Raw genomic sequence first — 20,080 nt, forward strand, 5'->3', positions numbered from 1 at the left:
AATAATTAAACAGCTTTCATTTGTCAGGATTTAGTTCTTTAAAACTATAAGCGTGACATGGGAAGAGCGTGGAAGAGAATGTGTGTGTGACAGAGGGAGAAGAGGGAGATACAGAGAAACAACTTGAGAAAGAAGTGCAAGGCAGATCAATTTGCTCACCAGACTGAGTGATACAGAAACGATGTATCTCTGTATCAAAATACTTTTCCACTAACAATCACAAGGAGAAAATGTTCCGCTTGTCACATTGGTCTTGAAACCGTTCGCTTAATGGAAAAAACTGACATTAGTGACATTTAAAAAATCTTTATTAAAATAAAATGTAATGATGAATAATATGCATATACCATAATTTAATTGTGAATAAGTGCCCCTTTTACAGCTCAATCCCGAAAGACATTTGAGTATATACAGTAAGCTTAAATTTCAATTGTGCAAATTTCTTTCAGGACACAGTTTTCTATACATACTGTACTCAATGTAATGGATAAAATCACCTGAACCTCTTTTTACATGCTGTAACATTGTATGAATTCCATATGGAATGAGAAGAGAATATTATTATAGCTGTTAAAGGCAAAAATCCAATAACTTTACATACAAGAATGGGGTTTGGCTACTGCAGCAAGCAAATTAGAAAGCGTATTTAAAAGAGGTTCCTTTTATTGTTTCCTATAAAAAGGGACACTTAACGGACACTATAAAGGAGCAACTCATCTTAAAATCGATTTCAACATACACAATGCTGTAGAAAAGATAAAAGATCTCGCTGACAGTGTTGTGCTACATGAAGGCTTACTTCATCTTCAGGAAGTGGGCAGTGGTACAGTACAGTACATCTGGTGACAGGACCAAAACCAAAAAGATCCTATAGTGAAGTAATACTACTCCCAACTACACAGCCTACACTGACAGGCTAATCCAGAATTTGGATTTTTATGTATATAATTACTGAATTCCTTCCACATTACAAACTTAGACACAAAATTTTCCCAAATCGGAACAGGATTCCCACCCCAGGGAAGTCATTAAGCTACCTCTTACCAAAAAATGTATAGTATCCTCAGCCACATTAGTTTCCCCATCCATAAAGATGATAAATGTGATAAGTACTTACAAGATTAATTATTTAGAAATGGGCCTGTTTCAGGTACCATGAGGAGGCAGAAATAAATGAGGTTTCAATCTCTTTCCAGTCTCTTCAAGCTGACCATTTCCATTAGGGACAAGCAGGGTGCAGTGTGCGAGGTGACACTGCTGGTGTTAATTCAGAATTAGTGCCCAACCACAAGCAGTCACTTTAGGTCTAAAGCTTGCGCCACCCGTGTCAGGTCAGAGCTAGAACAGATAAAAACATAGCTAGCACACAATCGAGGACACATGCTTGCACATCTTCCTGCCTTTTTGGTCCAGAATGGAGGGTTCTGTTTGTAGTGTGAAGCAGTAGGGCTCTGGACTAGTGGTGGGCTGTGTCCCTCAGCATCATACTTCACCTACTGTACGCTGCTTCAGTTAAATGCCAAGCTGTGTGGGCTTCTTTAAATGGGTACAAACGCAAGCTGTTTTACGTAAAAGCTTCAGTTCAATAAACTCACGATGAAACGCTTCCATTCATGATATCGACAAACTGAATAACAGGGATATGCTTGATCACATACTTTTTTATCAAGAGCTGTAGGTCACAATGATGCTACTTTGAAAACTATTTTTTGGGGGGGACAACAGAAAAATACAAAAATGGAGAACTTTCACTCTTCCACTCATTTCAGAAAATGTAGTAAAACCAACAGGACTTCAAGCAATTTGTTTTCAAAAAGGGAGGAAAGTGTGCAAACTTTTGAACATGAAACAGTTACAAGATATTACCCGATACATTTTATTATACACTACCCTGAGAATACAAGTCTGCTTTTATGTTTTTATGTCTTCGTAATATCACATTTATATCACCAAATACACCAAGGTGCACTGAAAGTTACATCACAAAAGCCATTTCCTACAGCAGCTATCCCTAATTTGTCCTAGTCTCATTTCTCTGTGTGTATTGTTTATAGTGAGGTAAGCAGAGAAAACCTCTCAACTAAAAAGCACACCTACAGCTTAAAAACTTACAATTTTAGGCTATTCTACCAAAGCCCTAAACAGTAGGGGTTTTTCTATGACATCATAACAAAATCATTGTGGTTTTGTACTTTTCAATATCTGAGCAAAGATGGTGTAATTAAGTTAGGCAGCAGTATATCCCTTTAAAAAAAGGGAACCACAGTGACATCTGGTGGACGTTTTGTGGTCCAGTTTAACACTTCTGAGAACTGCAATGTTAACAAGTATTGCTGCTTTCATATCAACTATTTTTAAACAAGGTACAGAACCCCGATGAACCTCTGTGACACGTTCTTTCTCAGGGGAAATATGCAGTTTTTTTATACAGTAGTGTTAAGTTTCCAAATGCGAAATCAAACCATGCAGTGACTGATGACTGACTTCAAGTTAACTCCTTTAAGATAACAATACAATAACGAAGAGCTCCAAGAGCCTGAGCAGTAGACTCAGAATGAAGCCTTCCAATGATCTCTGAGTTCACAGTGAGTTTTTCCTCTACATGTAAATGTGTTATAAATCAAAATAATATGCATGACTCTGGAAATGGTGTGCAAATTATTGGAAATAAGATTAATAAGAAGCAGATTCCTGACTGTAATAGTGCCTTTTCATAGCTGCTAATTCCATCCAGTACCAGGGCAGTGGACACCTGAGCAATCACAGGTGTCCTGAACATTCTGCAATGCTGTGATCCATCTGCAGTCTAACATTTTCTCAGCTTCTAAAGGAGAATTCAGAGATGGACAAACTGACATTGTACCCATGAACGAAGGGTGCCATCTGGTGGATTTACTCAATAGGTACAGCTGGTTTAAGATGTTTTCCGTACTTTACAATAATGAACCGCGTGGTAATAATGCAGTGCAGTCACTGGATGGAATTCTTACCTTAAGGATTTACAGAGAAATGGAAATACACTCACTACCAGTAACTAAGTGATATTTATTCCTTACTATCATCCAGGTCTAATAATAACTTTAGACAGATGCATCTTGTTATTAAAAATCAAGGATCTAAAAAAATAATTTTAGAAGTACATCAGCCAATATAAAATAAAATCAACTGGAAGATGAAATTGTCTTACAAAATAATTTCACAAACATTTTAAAGTTGCCAATTGTGAAGTGCTTTAATTCCTAATAAACTAGAGTGGCTGAAAGGGTTGAAGGAAGTGTGAGATACAAAGTGGTTGAAGTGGCTTGTGTCTTTAGAACAGGAGGGCGATTCCTGCTTCCCTGTGTAAGCATGAGAACTCTGTGCAGGGGAGAGCTCCTGTTCTCCTGGGATCCTTAGTGGTCTAGCATGGAGCGCTGCAGGGCCTCCTGCATCATGGTGTGTTCATCCGAGGAATAATCCTGGGAAGGACAGGGGAGAGGTACCAACCCATGTTAGCCCTTTAACTATGGACTGCTGCATGCACAAATCTGACGTCATGGCAAGATCTAGATTTTTAACACGACCAGAAAGCACTGTTGGTGCGAGAGATGGGGTTAAGTGAACGAGGACTTAATCTAAGGGTTCTCAGACCAGGGTCTGGCTTCACGACATTCTAGGGGGTCCTCGGATTAGTTGGGAAAACATTGCAGCACAAGATTTAAACTCCCAAGCATAGGCTTTTCCTTCAGATCAGGTCCTGATTAAAGAGCTACTGAATAGGTATATGAACATGAAAGAATACTTGCTGGATTATCTTTATTGGCAGCATAAACTGGTGAGTAGCATTGAAAACTAACTGAAAAAGAGTTTATGAGCATATAAATGGTTATTACTACCGAAGGCCAAATGCAGAACATAAGCACTCTTATCAATTCTATCATTATAACTAAAACATTATGCTTTGATTATAAACCAGGGATCCGTGGTGATGGAAAGAAAAGCAGTCCCTCAGATAGAACAGTTTAAACTGCGCCTCACCTACAGGATGGCTCTCTGAGAATACATTTTTATATAAAGAAACACATTAATGAAACACTACTCACCACAAAGGTATCATAGGAGAAGGTATGACGGATCTTTAAGTGCTGGAAGAAATCAGCGCTCCGGTAGTTTGGGTCTCCCCAAGGCATTGAGGCACAAATAGGACACACCTCAAAATTAAAACACAATTAAATAAATCCAAATGCAACCTTTGATAATTGTTTTTTCCAGAAGTGGCACTTTCATGTATAATGGTATCTGTTTGAATATGATTCAATAGTATTTCAGTGTGATCTGCTAGATCATAATAGCGGTCATCTCCTCATCCTCATGTTTTCTCCTTGAACTTACCATGTTCTGGATGAGCAATGAGTACATGTCAACTGAATATACTTCAGAAAGTATATTCTTAACAAGTAAGGTCTCTAAGGATCCTACAAAGCCCCCACCCATTTCCACAGTTTATTTTAAAGCCAGCAAAACAAACAGGAATGGATTTAATTTTCCACTTCTTACAAGAACAAACCCTAACTGAACAGGGAAGAGATGAGCCATGCAGAGACAGCAGAGCTCATCAAGGCCTACTCATTAGGTTGACTAGGTAAGACGACCTGGCTAGGCAATTGAGACAGGAAGATATGTTTGATGACGATAATAACAATTACTTGCATCTATAAAACATTTTGCATCTCGCAAGGTCTCAAAGCACTTTATGCAGGAGGTGACCCACTTCATCCACCAGTGAAGTGCAGTACTTGCTTGCATGCCACTGCAAGCTGCACAGCAAATCAGGTGCCGAAGTGAGAAATTACTGAACCAGCTGAAACACAGAGGAAATTTAGGGATGCCAGACTATGCAAGGAAAAAAAATGAATTTAGTCTGAATACCAAGGTTAAGTGCTCTCTCTTACAAACAGTGTCTAAGGATCTGACCATAAACAGTATGGCTTTGGATTACTGGGGCATTAGTTTGGAAATTCAGATGTAAGATCGCCACTTTACTAGTCCAATAGCATTATTTACATCAGCAACCTGGTTTTTCTGACATATACATCAGAGCAATGAAGCCCTGTCTGACAGGAATGTTTCAAACTCAGTAAAAGAGGCTTGAAATTGGCCTAAAGGGTGGTTGAACTTGACTAATCCTTAGACTCCAAGTGCCTCATGCCTGGGCTGCATCGTTACCCAGCTGTTACTCCCCTAATGTCAGTATACAATTGGTCAAGCTTGAGACAACCAGGTCTTTCACTGTTAGCTACTCAACAGCATCATCCCAGGGGACCTGTCAGGCAGTGCTGCCTGTGAGAGATGAACTGCCTCTCCCCTTGGTGGACTGCACGAGCACGACGGCTCGACAAACAGATGATGATCTAAAACCGGGCAGGTAGAAAAAAATTAAACATCCACCAGTTCCAACACTCCGGACAAAAAAGAAGCTTCGTGGCCTACGTTAAGAGGGAGAATTCACAAGTTTTTTCGGGGGATGGAAGCGCAGCTCACCACATGACGGGAGTCCCTGGAGTGCTGGGAAGTGCAGTGCTCCACCAGCCCGTCCTGGTCCAGGTTCTGAACGTTGCAGTAGGGACAGGTGAAAGTGTACCGGTTTGGAACCGAGCTGGGAGGGAAAGAAAGATTTCATCCTTGCAGAACTCCACTCAGGGACACCGCACCGGCAGGTTGCACAAAGTCCTGTTTCTTTTAAACCTAAAAGACCCTGAGAAGATCCGATTACTGGCATCTTATTTTTGAAAAGAAACATCTGAGATGGGCGGAGTATCATCAGCAAAGATAACAAGGAAGGTAAAAACACAGCAAGAATCCTGCAAGAATCCTGACCGCATCCAGAAAGTACAGGGCAGAATGCGGATGGAAGTAGATGGAAAGCCCATCCTCTTACCTGACCACAGAGGGCTGGGACTTCACAACAGTTCTCACCCCCTCATCAATATACTCCTGATACTTGGGGCAGACAGCTGTGTGGCTCCGCATCTGGGACAGACGCACCTGTCAGGCAAAGCAAAGGACTTGAGAGTAATTACGCAGGCAGAATTTTTCATTTCTTTAAACAAAAGACAAGTGCAGTTCTTGTATGCCCACACAGTTCCAGATGGCCCAAGCTGTTCTTTAATAAGAAGTAAGCACTGATTTTGAAGGTGCTCTTATTGAGTTCTAAGTGTCCTGCTGCACAGGAATTATTCCAGCAAAAACACCGAGTGTGAAAACACATTCTTTTAATGTCTGCTTGATCCATCCATCCTTTTTCTAACTGCTTTATCCAGTTCAGGATCGCCGGGGAGCCGGAGCCTATCCCGACAGGCAAAGTGTGCAAGGCGGGATACACCCTGGATGGGACACCAGTCTATCCCAGGGCACACATAATAACACCAGGGCCAATTTTCCCAGAATCCAGTATGACTTAGGGAGGAAAGCAGAGCATCCAGAAGAAAACCATATGACAATGAGGAGAACAATATAAAATCCCTGTGTCCCAGCGCCGCAATACTAACTGCAATACTGACCACTGATCCACCACGCTGCCCAAGCCTTGTTGATTTGTCTTTTAACCACCCTTTCTGAATGCAAAGATAAAATGGACACATAGTCAACTTATGGAAATACAGCCCTTAGCTCAGAACAAACACATCAATACAAAATGGCTCATGTTATCAAGCATACACTGTTCCTAAGTGTTGCCGATACCCCTTCATCAGTATGACCTCTCTCGCTCAACACCAGAGGATAGTACAATGCTCACCTCTGTGTGACAGCCTTTGCAGGCTCCCAGCGAACTATGAATGATTGCTTCCAGTTCCACAGCATTGGACCACTTGCTGAGAGCAGTCCGGCAAACTGCACACACAGGCTTCTGGGGGCGCAGGCATTCCTGCAAGCAGCTGCTGCAGAACCTTTGGGAAAAAAGCAGACCCCTTTCTTAAGCCTTGGTTTTATGGTGGGGCTTATCCAGTGTGTCACACAGTTGCTTAAAATCACTGGCAAAAGGTGGACGAACAAAACAGATAACACACTAAAGCAAACAAAAACCTAGTAAATGACAACTTCAGCATATGCAGTATATTGGCAAAAATAACATAATGCTCAGGAACAGACAAGTGCAGGTGTCGAGCAGTAGTGATTACGGTCCAAGTATAGATTTATATAGATAGTATAGACAATCATACATCACAATGTGCAATACCATTAACTGGATATGCAGAGTACAATACTGTATGTGCAGGGCAAAATCAGCAATGTAAAAAAGGGTGGGCTACAGATTTCAAGTGTAAAAAAACATTTTTAATCGCACATAAACAAGTAGATACATCAGTCTAGTAAATTCCCGAGTTTTGCTCTTATCAACTCTCTGCCGACACAAATTCCTAATAAAACTATATCACAGTATATCCTTGTTAAATTTGATTTAGATAGCAAAGGGTATAATACAATAACTCCCCCCTGGAAGCTTTAGCTAATACTTTTATTTTACAGTGCATGTATAAGAGCACTCCTTCATTCTCTCTATTTCAATCTGATACCAGTTTGCCTAAAGGACAAGCAACTAGTGAGTTTAAAAATCATACATGTATCCTTTTACTCAAATATAAAAGCGTGTGTCAGACAGCTGACTTTTTTTTTTAAATGTATGACATTATTAATTAGGGGATACCCTGTTGTTGGCTGTGTTTTTTCCCCCATGGTCATGAATCACCTTATCATGAAGCTTGCATTGTAGGTACCAGCTCGTCTAGTCTGATATTTGGTTCATCACATGACTTCCCGCATTATAATAAAAAAAGCTCAGCTGAGCATTAATTGAGTCACAGTGGGGGGAAAAAAGTTCTGGATTTGGCTTTCAAGAGTACTTAGCAAAGAGATTCCAGATCCTCTATGAGAAACCAAGTGAGTGCCAGAACAGAGGGAATTGTGGATATTAGCCATTGCAGTGGCTGTGGTACAATGTGGCCTTGTGTTTCGATTTAATCCCCTAGGAGATTATGGGGTTTTTATATCATTAGAAGGCATTATAAAGTCAGGTCAGTTTTCTTCTCCTCATTCCCAAAAGGAAACATCTAAAAATTAAAACATGTAGGCCTATACAAGAAATGCAGTCTGTTACATTTCAGAACTTATCATTCTTTGAATTAAAACGTAATCATGAACGGTTATTTTTCCGTTTAAAACAAGCCAGGAATCGACGTTAACACCCCCCATAGCATTACAGTAACCGTTTCAGAGTCCTAATTTCTTGACCCATTTTTTTTAGATAATGAGAACGACTATTCTCATTCGTAAGCACTAACAAGTAGACCTCTGAATTTGTGAGGGACAGGGCAAGTAGCCTACGCTCTCATATATTGCTTTTTGTTAATTTTACAACAAATACTTGAAGGTTTCTATAGTAATGTCCCAGCTTTCTGTAGATACAGTAGCTATAACTCACTCATTGTTTTTTCTCGTAACAGATGAATCCGTAGCTACATACTCGTACTTGACTATTACGAAATATCTGTAACTAAGGCCTTCTTCATTCCTAAAAAATAAAACGTGGAACTTGGGAGTCTGCACCTTCCACTATGGGTGCAATTAGTGAGATAAACATGCACCACAGGTATTACGAATTCCTGGTTATCTGTCGAGTGTAAAATGTTTGGAACTGTTAACCGAGCGAGCTTTGAAGTAAATAATTATGTACGGAAATTAAAGACATCGTAAAATTTAAAAAATAACCCTAACATCTCTTTATGCCCGATGAGAATTGTTAAATCGTGATGGTCTATAAAAAAAACAAATGAGACTTATAAAGTTGAGAACATTTGTATAAACCAAAGATTTTTATTTAAAAAGTTAAAATTCTAACAACATTTTTGTATGTAATCACTACCACTCGATTTATGCGTTTATCGCGCCACAAAAATACAGCTGTCTGGAAGCTGAAAAGAAACCTTAAACACTTTCTTTTAGGACGAAATCTAAAAATAAATGACCCTAAGGTAACGGGGGTTTCTGTGATTTGTAGTCCAACTGCAAAGAAAACACCCTAACATCTAAACCATTGACAGCGCTACAAAAAATACATATCCCACAATGCAGCACACGCCTTAGATGTAAACAAAAGTGAAAGTACAAGCATTCATCATTCTAACATACAGCCTGAAAATAGCAAATAAAATGACAATTGAGCATGTTAAAGCTTTGAATCCTGTTTCAAAACATGAAAACTAATGTTAGATGTATATATACATTTACTTTGCAGGCACTGTTTTATTATCACGGTTAGGAGACTAAAGCAAATGACAGAACTAAAACTAAAAACAGAACAAAATGGGCTGTGGATATATCTCCACCCATATAAACAAATATTTTTTAAAAAACGACCATGTATTGAGACTCACGTATGCCCACACTGTGTTGTAACAGGCCGGTCAAAAATCTCTAGACACACTGGGCACACGAATTCTGGCATATCTCTCTCGCCATCCTCCGTGGTTTTCTTCTTAAGAACAGAATCTAAGCCCCCAAACATCGCCATTTCTCGCACAGCCGCTTCTGTTCCTGTCTTTTCCGTGTAAGATGCCACGAATATCGCGTCAGCTCTGAACCTGCTGTAGGAGGGGCGAATACAGCAAACTACATAGCGGCTGCCTAGGACATGGGCGAAGTGAAGACAAAGCGGAAATTGTAGCTCTTGTCCATACCTGGCCAGGGTTAACACCTCGATTAAGGTTCATTTCTGGGCATATACATATTTTGCCATTACATGAAAATAGTTGTTTTCAAGGAGATACTGCAGGAGTAATTACTGTTTATCTTAAGCAGAACACATGATCTTATTTAGAATTTTCTTTTTTTTTATGGATGGCCTTTTAAACTCAAAACCGTCAGCCAGTACTTCTGTTCTAGGGAAATTCTCAATATCTAGATACTGTATATATAAGACAGTTTCCCTGAAACTCTCAGTGACGGCTTTTGAAAGTTAATATCACTTTGAACATGCATGCTCAGTGCTTCCTAAAAATGTTAAGATCTGTTTTTATCTTAATTGATAAATGTTTGGGAGGCATCATGGTGTGGAGATACAGTAAGTGTGGTTTCCTTCCATTGGGAATCACACATTTATGACCTACTGTAGGTTTCTCTCTCTGTGGAGTTTGAATGTTCACCCCATGTCTGTGTGGGTTTCCTTGGCTGGGTTAACTACTTTCTCTAAATCAGGGGTCTTCAGCCCTGGTCCTGGAAAGACCCAATCCAATTATTCATATAGATCAGCCAAAAATACCTGTTATTTAAAGATTAGGAACTCTTTTTTAAGCAAATGCTCAATACCAGGTAATGTTTATAATGAAACACTATGCTTTGAGGGATGAAGGATATTCTAATCTCGGGATCCGAGTTGGGGACCAGAGGAAGCAGACCTCTTTTTCTGTGACAGATCCCGGGGTGCCGCGACTCTTGTCGGGGTGTATATAAACATTTTAATTAAAAAGTTGTTCTGTATAGCGCGCATACCCGGCGCCTGGTTTTGAGTTCACGCGCACGTGGAGTGGCGTAAGCTACGTAACGCATGCGCAGAGAGACGGTGGGGATTTCCAGCAGAATGCGAAGGTAAGGAGTGGGGAGAGTATGGTGGCGTCTTTTAAAAACAGCTCGGCTGGTTTAAAATGAAGCATTTCTCAGTGCGTCTGTTTGACTTGTGACTGCCAAAACGCAGTTCTGCCCATGCGGGCGCAGGGACTGGTTGCTGGTTGTACGCATTAGGGTTTCAAGGCGTTGTTTTATAATCTGTGTATGTAGATTCACTGAGGCGGCTGTAACCACTCTGTTGATGGGGGCCGAGTCCGAGTAACTGACAAGTCAAGAAATGATCTTTGCCTCCGTGTAAAAATGATGTTTGATGGGTCAGGCGTCATCATTCTAGACTACAGTAAGGAAGAGGGTGTGCGTGTAGTGGAAAACCGGAACCAGTCTTATTGGCTTCCTTGAATAGAAAAAAACATGTATAAAATAAATCAGATTTTTTTTTCGTGTTCGGGAATTATCTAAAGGTGACGTTTTTCTCCCCCAAGATGTTTCGTTTTACATCTGTTAGCTATGAGTGTTTCTGCATTTTTTAGCGTTACTGTGCTCCGCTCGTTGGGCGAGTGAGAAAGTCATATCCGCGATTCAGTGGGCTGGGGGTGTGTACTCGCTCCGTGGACGGATTGCATGCACATCCACTGACGCTCGCCAGAATTGGAGACATTTCCACACACACACACACGCAGTATCGCACATCTTGGATGAGATTTTCAACGGCCTAAAAATATTAATAAAATGTGCCAGGTTGATGGGCTCAGATAATGATCTCGGCTCCCTGAAACCGATCCAGTTAAACAGCGACAGCCTGCAATTGCAGAATCGTATCTGCTTGATTGTTAAGGCGATAGGCTAGTTTCATACACCCCAAATGTTCTAGTAAAGGTTTGGACTGTTTCAACCAATAAGCGAGGCTGAAGTAAATTTTGAAAATTCACGCGTAGAAACTAGATATTTGGAATCAAACGCCCATGCAAAGGACATGATTAGTGTGGAGCCTTATACAGCCCTAGTAAAATCTGACACGAGCGAAATGCTCAGTTCTTCCGCCCGTGGCCTTTACAGAAGGCGTCTCCGACGCCTACACGTTGTGTGGTGGAGAGGCGATGCACGTATTGCGACCAGCCTCCAGGTCCTGCACAAAATCCTTTGCTTTTTTTGGACTTAAGAATGTGCAGGGAGTCCGAAACAGCAGAGGTCCCCTTTTTGAAGAATTTCAATGTGCACGGTCTTTTTCTGGACAACGGTCCTTAGCTTACCCAGCCCTGGCAGTGGGCAGCCCAGTTGGAGTGAAACCTGGGGCATCACAGTAGGTATCACACAACCCTTACTGACCTTTTGTGGATGTTTCTCGGATTGCCCTTTCAAAATCATCCCGCAAAGCCCCGTTTTGTTATGTGCAAGGATACAGCAATAAACGTTAGCATTAAACAGCCGTAGTGGCTGATGTGATGCTCGCAGTCATTCAAACGATTTCTGCCTTGCTCGCTATAGTACTGGGATGCATCCTGAAACATTGACATCAGTTGTAGTTTAAGGGTTGATGTGCATGTCTTAAAAGAAGCAGGAGATATTTGCACATTGGTTATGTGTTTATGTTTTAAAGACAATATGTTCCTTGGGATTCAAAATATTGTGATGGCTTTTGTAAATTATTCTAGCACTTAAGGTGACATCAGGGGGTTTATAGTTAGAAAAGTGAAAAACACTTTATGCTTAAGGAGATGGTTATAAATACATTGTGCTTTAATACAATGGTACCAATGGACTTTTTATCTGAAAAAGATTAAAAGTTTTAACTTTATTATACCACTTCATGTTTTCAGTAACAGTGCTCATCAGGAACACCTCTATGAGGTGTATTTTAAATCCACAAAATCTGGAAACAGCAGATTTAAAAAGCCATGAGTCTTTCAACAAAAAAACAAGTTCCATGTTTTTCCTGTCCTGTAATTGTTGTTCTGTATCTGCCAACGTTTACAAAATGTGTCTCTATAAAATCTTTGTAAGATTTTTGCTTGCTCTGTAATGTCGCTGACCTATTCTAAGATTTACAGTACTTTCCAGAAAATGTGTTGTCGTGGACTCTTATCTAGGCTTGATTTACACAGTGTACACACACTTTCACACCTGCGGAACCATTTAGATTTGCCTCCTCCATTACAGAGTTTCTGCCAGTAACAAATTCTCAGTGTGAAAGGCGGACATGTTGCAGATCTGCATTAATCCCAGGTGTTGGGTTTTTTTTTTAATATTGCTGCGGTGGGAACCTGGAACCCTTGAAAAAAATGTGTGTTCAAGATATTCTAAAAACAAAAATACTAGCCGAAATGTGTCCATCCTTGCCGTTACCAGTGTGTGTATTCAACAGTGTGCAGGGAATGCTTGCTTGTAAATAAATCAGTACTTTCATGTATAGTCAAGCAGTTTATAGCAGCTGAGATCAGGCAGAACCTGACATGTTGATTGAATCCTAACTGGCTGTTACATTAATAAAGAAAATCTCTTTAAGTAGTTTCTTTAGGCATGTTTTTCTTCTGTCTTGCAGCCCGGGGAATCGTGCAGATGGTTAGCGTGGTCGGTCATCCCTCAGCGGCCTGTTATTCCCATACTTTGCACTGAAGACGGGGTTTACTTGGCATAGCCTCCGGAGCTTGGATTTCTGGATTCAGATAACCTGCTTCACACAATGTGAACGTGCACTCCGCTTCCCGTTTCACTGCTTATTCATGAGTGAAACAGCCCGGGACGTTCCAAGTCCAAGATCCCCATGGGAAATTCAAGGTGCAGCATCTCCTGCTGAACAGAAGAAATGTGGCTACCATGCATTGTCCAACGGTGACGTCTTGGCAACTTGTGATGCAGCAGCGTGTCTGAGCAGGCCTTCTCCCAGCTGTCTTGGAGAGTCTTTGAAGCAGGGGGTGATTATGCGAGTCAGGCAGTGACCCAGCCTGCTGCTCCAAATGGATCCCAAGCTGCGAGAGGACCTGTTCAAGAGGTATGTGCAGTGCCTGGAGTCCAGGCTGGAGGAAGGAGGCGATGGGCAGCAGGTGGCGGTTGAGACTGGGCTCCATGCGGCTGCCACGGCCCTACTCAGTGTCTACCAAGTGGATCCAGCTCAGCGGTTCCGGCTCGTGAGGTTCTATGAGGTGGCGGAAAACGCCCTGCGCACCCTGAGGAGCTCCAGCCTGCAGGCCTTAGAGACGGCTTTTGCCACCCTGGAGACCATCTGTACCAACCTGCTGCTGTACCCCTGGAAAAAAGAGTTCCGCAGCATTAAGGTACGTGATGCCAGAAGACAAGATGCCCAGCAGCATGGCGAGTGAACGGATAGTGATGCTTTTCTAGTTTTCTGTTATATAATTCAGGCTTCATTTCTGGATGAAGCCATTTAGAAACCTACAAATTATCATTGAACCCCAAAGTTAGCAACTGTCAGTCTCTTGCTTGTTTTTATTCTAGCTTAATGAGATCAGGTTGGACAGCTGTGGTTAGATCATGGAATTGTAGAACAAATCAAATACATAGTAGAAAAAGTTTCACTGCAGCAAATTTGCTTAATAAAATATTAAGATCAAGGCTTTATAGCTTTAAAGCCAGATTTTTAGATGTTTTGAGCAATTGAAATGGTTTAAAACCATTTAGATGGTTTAAAGCAGTTACAAAATGTGCATGCATGAATTGTAGGTTTCAAACAGTATCTTATCTAAAACAAAATTGAATGCATATTCAGGTTAGCAAAGTAAAACTATCTGTGAAGAAATTATATTTTAGTTAATAGTAGCAGTTAGTCAGTTAGCAAAGCAGTACAGTAAGTTGAAGCTGTATAATCTAGAACTAGAAGAACCCATAGGCATGTCATGTAATGCTTTCTCTCACCGTGTTTATTATAGACCTTCACAGGCCCCTACATCTACTACCTGCAGTCGGCACTGTGCGACTCGGACCTGCGCTCCCTGCTGCGCTCCATAGGCTACACCCGAGATCAGGAGATGCACTTTCACGCTCGTGAGCACCCAGGAGGAGCACCTCACCTCCGCCAGCTGGCCTTCGAGCTGTTTCTGGCCCGGGCAGAATGCCGTCTTCTGAGAGAAGTGGCCGTGCTGGCGGGCGGGGGCACGTCGGAAGTGGAAGCCGTGGAAATGCGACGGATGAGCCGCGACGACGCCGCGGGCTGCGCGGAGGCCCTGCGGAGGCGTGAGGTCCTGGCGGGAGAGGTGTCCCGCCTCTCGGTGCGGCAGCCCGAAGCGGAGCGCGCCTACCTGAAACGAGCCAACCGGACCTCGAAATCGGTGGACGTGACTGACGGCGCGGGTCACTGGCAGCAGGTCAGTAAGCCGGTCTTGAAGGCCTCGCTCAGCCTTCGGAAGGAGCCTCTCTTTGTGGATGCGGAGGAAGACCTGCAGGACGAAATCATCCGGCCCAACAGCTCGCTGCTGTCTGTGGCGGGGCCACACTACAGTCCTGTGGCAGATTTCTTTCCTGCTCAGTCTCCCCTTCCTGAGCTTAGCCAGACCTACTCCTACCACCTCTCCTCCCTTGACGGGGTTGACCTCTACACAGATCGGGTCGGCTATCGCCCACCATCTTCCAGGCAGCAGAGTCGAGACGGCAGGGAGGGCTGGGGGACAAAGAGCCCTGCTGGGCCCTCCATGGGTATGAAATGCCAGGGCTGTGGTGTGGGATACACCAGCAGCCTCACCTCTTGTCAGAAGTGCGACATGATCTTGTGTCCCAACTGCCACGCGGAAGAGCCGTCCCCTTGCTGCGGATTGCAGGATTTCCCCAAAACCTCCCGCTCCAGTGACGGATACCTGCCCGCTAAAGAGAAATTATCCGTCTATTCAAATGCTCACTCCCAGCTCTCAGAGAAGCCGCTGTCATCCTCCAAGCCTTTTACCGGTAAGCCAAGTTCCACCAGCAGCAGCGCCATCAGTGGGTCACGGTGCGGGTTCTGTAACAAGCCAAGCGCTACTCACACTTGTATGAATTGCTCCAAGGTGTCCTGTGACAGTTGCATGAACCTTTATTCTAAAGATGTATGTACCCGCAAGAATGCATACCATAACTTTGTGCCCAACCACCAGCTTAACTATAAGTCCAGCTCCATATCACACTTGGTGTACCGGTAAATTGTATAGTCCTTCTCCTGGCAGCTCGTGACTCTTCAAGCAGAAATTCGATGTTTAGATCATCCTGGAATGCCAAACTTGCGTCTTCGTGTTCAGTTTCATTTCTCTGCCTTGTGGAACTTTAGACCGAAATAAAGAGCTTTATTCTGTCTTTATGGGACCGACCTGCTGAGCGCTTTGCATCTATCCTGCAGCTCCTACCCACATCTACTGTCACACCTATAGACTGCACAGAAAAACCAAGATCAGAGCTACATTAAAATCTGTCCAGTGAAATGAGAAGATCTGTCTGTTATCTTAGTCACACATGATGTGATTGCTCTGTGCATGTGGGAGTGGGCAGTCGTATATTCGCTCCTGTCACAAAATGAAATGGTGTGGCATCCTCCTCACAGTCGATAGCCTCAGTCATCTCTGAAACATCGTATTGGTTAGCCTCCTGTCTGCAACACTTTGAGCCAAGTTCATCTAAACTCATTACACTGGATTTTTGTTTACTGCCTGTTACTCTCACTGATTCGGGACTGTCAAAAGGTTTGCCAGATGCACCACTTCTCTGCTGTAGTGTGAATTGCAGACTAAACAAAGTCTTTGACTTCATAGACAGTGTTGCACTGAAGACTTAAGAAATTGACTTTTTATTTTGTATTGCTAATTGAACAAAAAAGGCTGAAAGCCCCAAATGAGCTTCACTAGTACTGTGGTAAAAACCTGTAAATTGTAGAACACCTGGTATTCTTTAAGTACAAATATAAAGACTGTGTTGATCTCACTGTTTTACTACCCTTTTTTTTCATTTAAACGTCATTGATACAAAAACAACATTTATTTTAGTCTTGACAGTAATTTAAATGTAAAAGGGATAATGGGAACTGTAGTTTTAGTCAGAATTTCTCTGTGGAGTGTGGGCCATATGAGTGAAATTAATTTAAACAAGTCACTTTGCACTGACAGAAAGTAATTAATTTGCCAATGACCCAGCTGAATAATCGGTCTTTGGACATGGGTAAAGCTGGTCATTCACTGGAAGGACAACACACATTTGTTGGTTCGAAACACATTGAAGAGATTCGTAATTGTTGTATTCTGATCTTGCTGAAAATTGTATGTATAAATTCTGTCGGTGCTCCATGTTCAAACTTTGACTGAAGCAGAATTAATAAAACTGCAGTGCAGTCATTAGTTAGCACTAGAAATTTCCAAGAGCAGTGAGTGTACAAATATACAGTCTTTGCTTTATTCATGGCCTATCTAAAAAGTAAAAATATTATAATAATATTCTGCCTTTTTCTTTATTTATAATAAGGCATGGTCAGAGTGAATAAGATAGTATTGCCGTGGAAATACCAGCTCTAGATAAAATTTAGAGCTAATCCTACATACTGAGAGCTTGCAGTTTGTAACATTTCCTTCTTCTGTGGTTCTGAGCCTCTTGTTGTTTTTAAAATAACCCCAATAAGTGAAAGGTTACAGTCTGTGATTCTATATCTTTAACATATACATACACAGAGAGTCTGCCTGAAGCTTTAAAAGAAGATGTCAGGAGCTTTCTGGAAAGCGACTGGTTCTGGGATTTGGCAAAATTGTTCACTCTTGGGAGTCTTCTGAAGCTACGGTTTCCATTGCCTTCTGATGTGAGGTACACCGTTTGTCTGGTTTTCTCCCCAGCACAGACTGCTGTAGTGTTTACAGTCTCCAGGGTTTTCTATAGTTACATGTTTTCCAGACAAGCTTGGACTTGATGTCACTGTTGAAACTGCAGTATTTCACATGCAAAGGGGCACAAAAATGTTTGGTGGCTGCAATTTGTGCAGGTGAGCTGTGGCATTATCAGTGTCACAAAGTGTCACAAAACAGCCACCTGCTGTGTTCTCCAGCACAATTGGCACCTTCTAACACTATAAGGGTCCAAACTCTGTAATGTCCTGTTTTACTCCAAAGCTCTGTGCACAGTTACAATAAACACTTTAAGTTAACTTTTCCTTTAGCTTTTCCTTTTAGTGTTCTGAACACATAAGGCTGTTGCACTAAGTAACTACAAAGTCTCTAGGTGGCCAGTTTAAAGGGAAGAGCACTTTTAGTACTTAAAGCATGTAATCAAAACTAAAGAAAGCCCTGGAGATCTTTAGCTGTAGAAGCTGGGAGAAGATCAGTCCAACTTTCACCTCTAGGAAGACATGCCTGTGTAATGTTTTCTTTAAAGAAATATAGTGAAAAATGGTGGCAGCTGTCACAGCGTGCCAGCCCACTTTAACTTCATAAAGCTTCTTCACTGAGCTTTTTTTTTGTAACTGAGCTTTAATTACTGGCTGTGTTTACGGCGTGGCACCTGATACTGGATGTTTTTACAAAGCTGGACCTCTTAAGTCCTATTTACAGCGAATTCTGCATCACACCATTGAATTTTCATTCCTCTATGGCGTTTGTTTGCATACAGCCAGTTTCGTGGGGTCCGTTTGGTTGGAGGAGGCTGGCATGCATGGAGAATCATGTTGCAGGGGTGCACAAATAAAAAAAAACTATGCAATGATGAACATTTTCAAGCCTGCTGAAAGCAGTGGCGTGTCGTTGAGCAGGAACTTTTGAAGGACTTTTAAATACTTTTCTGTTATTATCTGTTGTTAGTCTCTTTTCTTTTGTGTACTTTCACAGGGCTGTCAAGTCACAAGTTCTCCTGTCTGCATTTACTCAGCTGTAAATACAATCCATTGACTTTTTTTTTTTAAGGACAAAACAAAAACCTCTAGGTTTTTCAGTTGATCAGAGGAATTTATTTTATTCTGGATCACTGGAAATTATATTGTTATATTTTGAAGACGGACTTTATTTTGTTTTGTAATGTTAACGTCTTTTGTGGCTCTGGCCCTTTGTGATGAGTTGCATTTAGTTTTCTTTGGGAAAACTGGGTAACACTGATTTTAAAAAAAAAACCTTGTGAAAATTAAATGGACACCTTTGTTTACAAAAGGCCCAGGGAGAAGTGCAAGTTGTAGTAACCAGTATTTATTTTGAACAAAAGGGCAATTTTTGAATCCTGAGAGTCGATGGCCAAAAAATACATATCATTTCCAAGTTGGAACACAGACCAGAATTCCTCTCTGGTGGTGAAGACTCGGTCAGCCTGCAGAACTGTAAGGCCTTGCCATGGGGTAATTTGCCAGGAAGGGACCATGAAATGAGAAATTTGCACACTTAACTGGCGGTTCCCAGACTTCCTTTTCCCTTGTTAGGAGTATTGGTTTGTGGTTGTTTTAAAATAATGTCCTAGTTAAACTATTAGTCAGCCCCATTGCGATGACCCAGGCTTAGTCAACCACTTGAGCACTTAGTTAATGAATACAGAGATAATCAATACAGAGATAATTGTTTTTAACAGATACTTTATTCCTTCTGTTGTGTGTGTGGTTTGTAGTAGCTGGTTATGGATGAACAAAATCCTTCTTATGAACAAAGTTTTAGACTAAAGAAAGAAGCGAATAAATGTGATGTGTACTCCTTACGCACTAAATTGAGTGATTTTCATTAACCTGAGTGTGCTTAAATAATTCTTGATTTCCGGTATTTGTGGTATCTTACAGGTATTTTGGTGTTGATGTATTAGCAGCTTACCTTCTGGCATGGTTTCGAGTCGTGTTTCTCCCTCCCAGTGACACCTCCCTGCACCCACATCCCTCATTTCCCATTAGCACCTACACTTGTATCATAAAGCCGGTAATGCCCCCTCTGCAGATGAGTGCAGTTCTGCTCGTTATAGCAGGGTTTATTTCTAGGGAAAAAACAGCCAAATAATTTGTTAGTAATTCACCTGATTTTTTAAAAATGCCAAGAATAAAACACTAAAAAAGCAAACTGACTCTTTTTTTTTCTTTTCATCTGAAGTCTGCATCTACAAGACACTATCTGCAGGAAAGTTCCAGGGAGCTCCGAAAGTATGAGCCATCCTTAGGACAAATTGAAGGGTTGTTGCATTAACAGAGTTTCTATAGGAACAGAATTTTATTCCAAACTCTTCATTTATCTTTGTGAAGCATATTCACAAGTAATTTGTCTGACTGGGAGGGCCATGGAATTGTGAATCTGAATTATAACTACAGCTGGTATCATCATTTTTGCATATTGATGTTCAGAATAACGATCTATGCAAGCAACTTTTGTTTCATTTATGATGAAGCATGGCTTATTTGAACTGTTAAGAAGACTTAAGAGACTTGAGAGAGAATATTGTTGTATTCTGAGAGAATTATTACATTTGTAAATAAACATGTAAATTTATATATTTGTAAATAAGTGTTTTGAGCTGCTTTAAAGCTTTGGGATTATTGTGTAACAGCAGTTATGCTTTCTTTGTGATTGAAAAG

At 41.4% G+C, this 20,080-nt stretch overlaps 2 protein-coding genes across 5 annotated transcripts; one reads left to right on the plus strand and one right to left on the minus strand.

The window, feature by feature from the left end:
• Nucleotides 1-290: 290 nt before the first annotated feature.
• rnf114 (ring finger protein 114) lies at nt 291-9,624 on the minus strand. 2 transcript variants are annotated; one of them, XM_088607871.1, is made up of 6 exons: nt 9,411-9,620; nt 6,776-6,926; nt 5,918-6,024; nt 5,521-5,635; nt 4,083-4,190; nt 291-3,458 (listed from the first exon to the last, which is right to left on the minus strand). In XM_088607871.1, exons 1-6 carry the CDS (start codon nt 9,545-9,547, stop codon nt 3,393-3,395), a joined length of 684 nt encoding a protein of 227 aa, XP_088463997.1. In that variant the 5' UTR covers nt 9,548-9,620; the 3' UTR covers nt 291-3,392. The 2 variants fall into 2 exon arrangements, with proteins under 2 accessions (XP_088463997.1, XP_088463998.1); XM_088607872.1 differs by lacking the exon at nt 4,083-4,190 and having other exon boundaries at nt 9,411-9,624.
• Nucleotides 9,625-10,508: 884 nt separating this feature from the next.
• On the plus strand, nt 10,509-19,571 carry spata2 (spermatogenesis associated 2). Of its 3 annotated transcripts, none has more exons than XM_088608209.1 (3): nt 10,509-10,620; nt 13,139-13,871; nt 14,484-19,571. In XM_088608209.1, the coding sequence occupies exons 2-3, from the start codon at nt 13,554-13,556 to the stop codon at nt 15,720-15,722; spliced, it is 1,557 nt and encodes a 518-aa protein (XP_088464335.1). In that variant the 5' UTR covers nt 10,509-10,620; nt 13,139-13,553; the 3' UTR covers nt 15,723-19,571. The 3 variants fall into 3 exon arrangements, with proteins under 3 accessions (XP_088464335.1, XP_088464336.1, XP_088464334.1); XM_088608210.1 differs by lacking the exon at nt 10,509-10,620 and adding an exon at nt 10,627-11,903; XM_088608208.1 differs by lacking the exon at nt 10,509-10,620 and adding an exon at nt 10,627-11,899.
• The last annotated feature ends 509 nt before the right edge of the window (nt 19,572-20,080 follow it).

The sequence above is a fragment of the Lepisosteus platostomus genome, chromosome 15, assembly GCF_059453375.1.
Source record: "Lepisosteus platostomus isolate fLepPlt1 chromosome 15, fLepPlt1.hap1, whole genome shotgun sequence".
Taxonomy (NCBI): domain Eukaryota; kingdom Metazoa; phylum Chordata; class Actinopteri; order Semionotiformes; family Lepisosteidae; genus Lepisosteus; species Lepisosteus platostomus.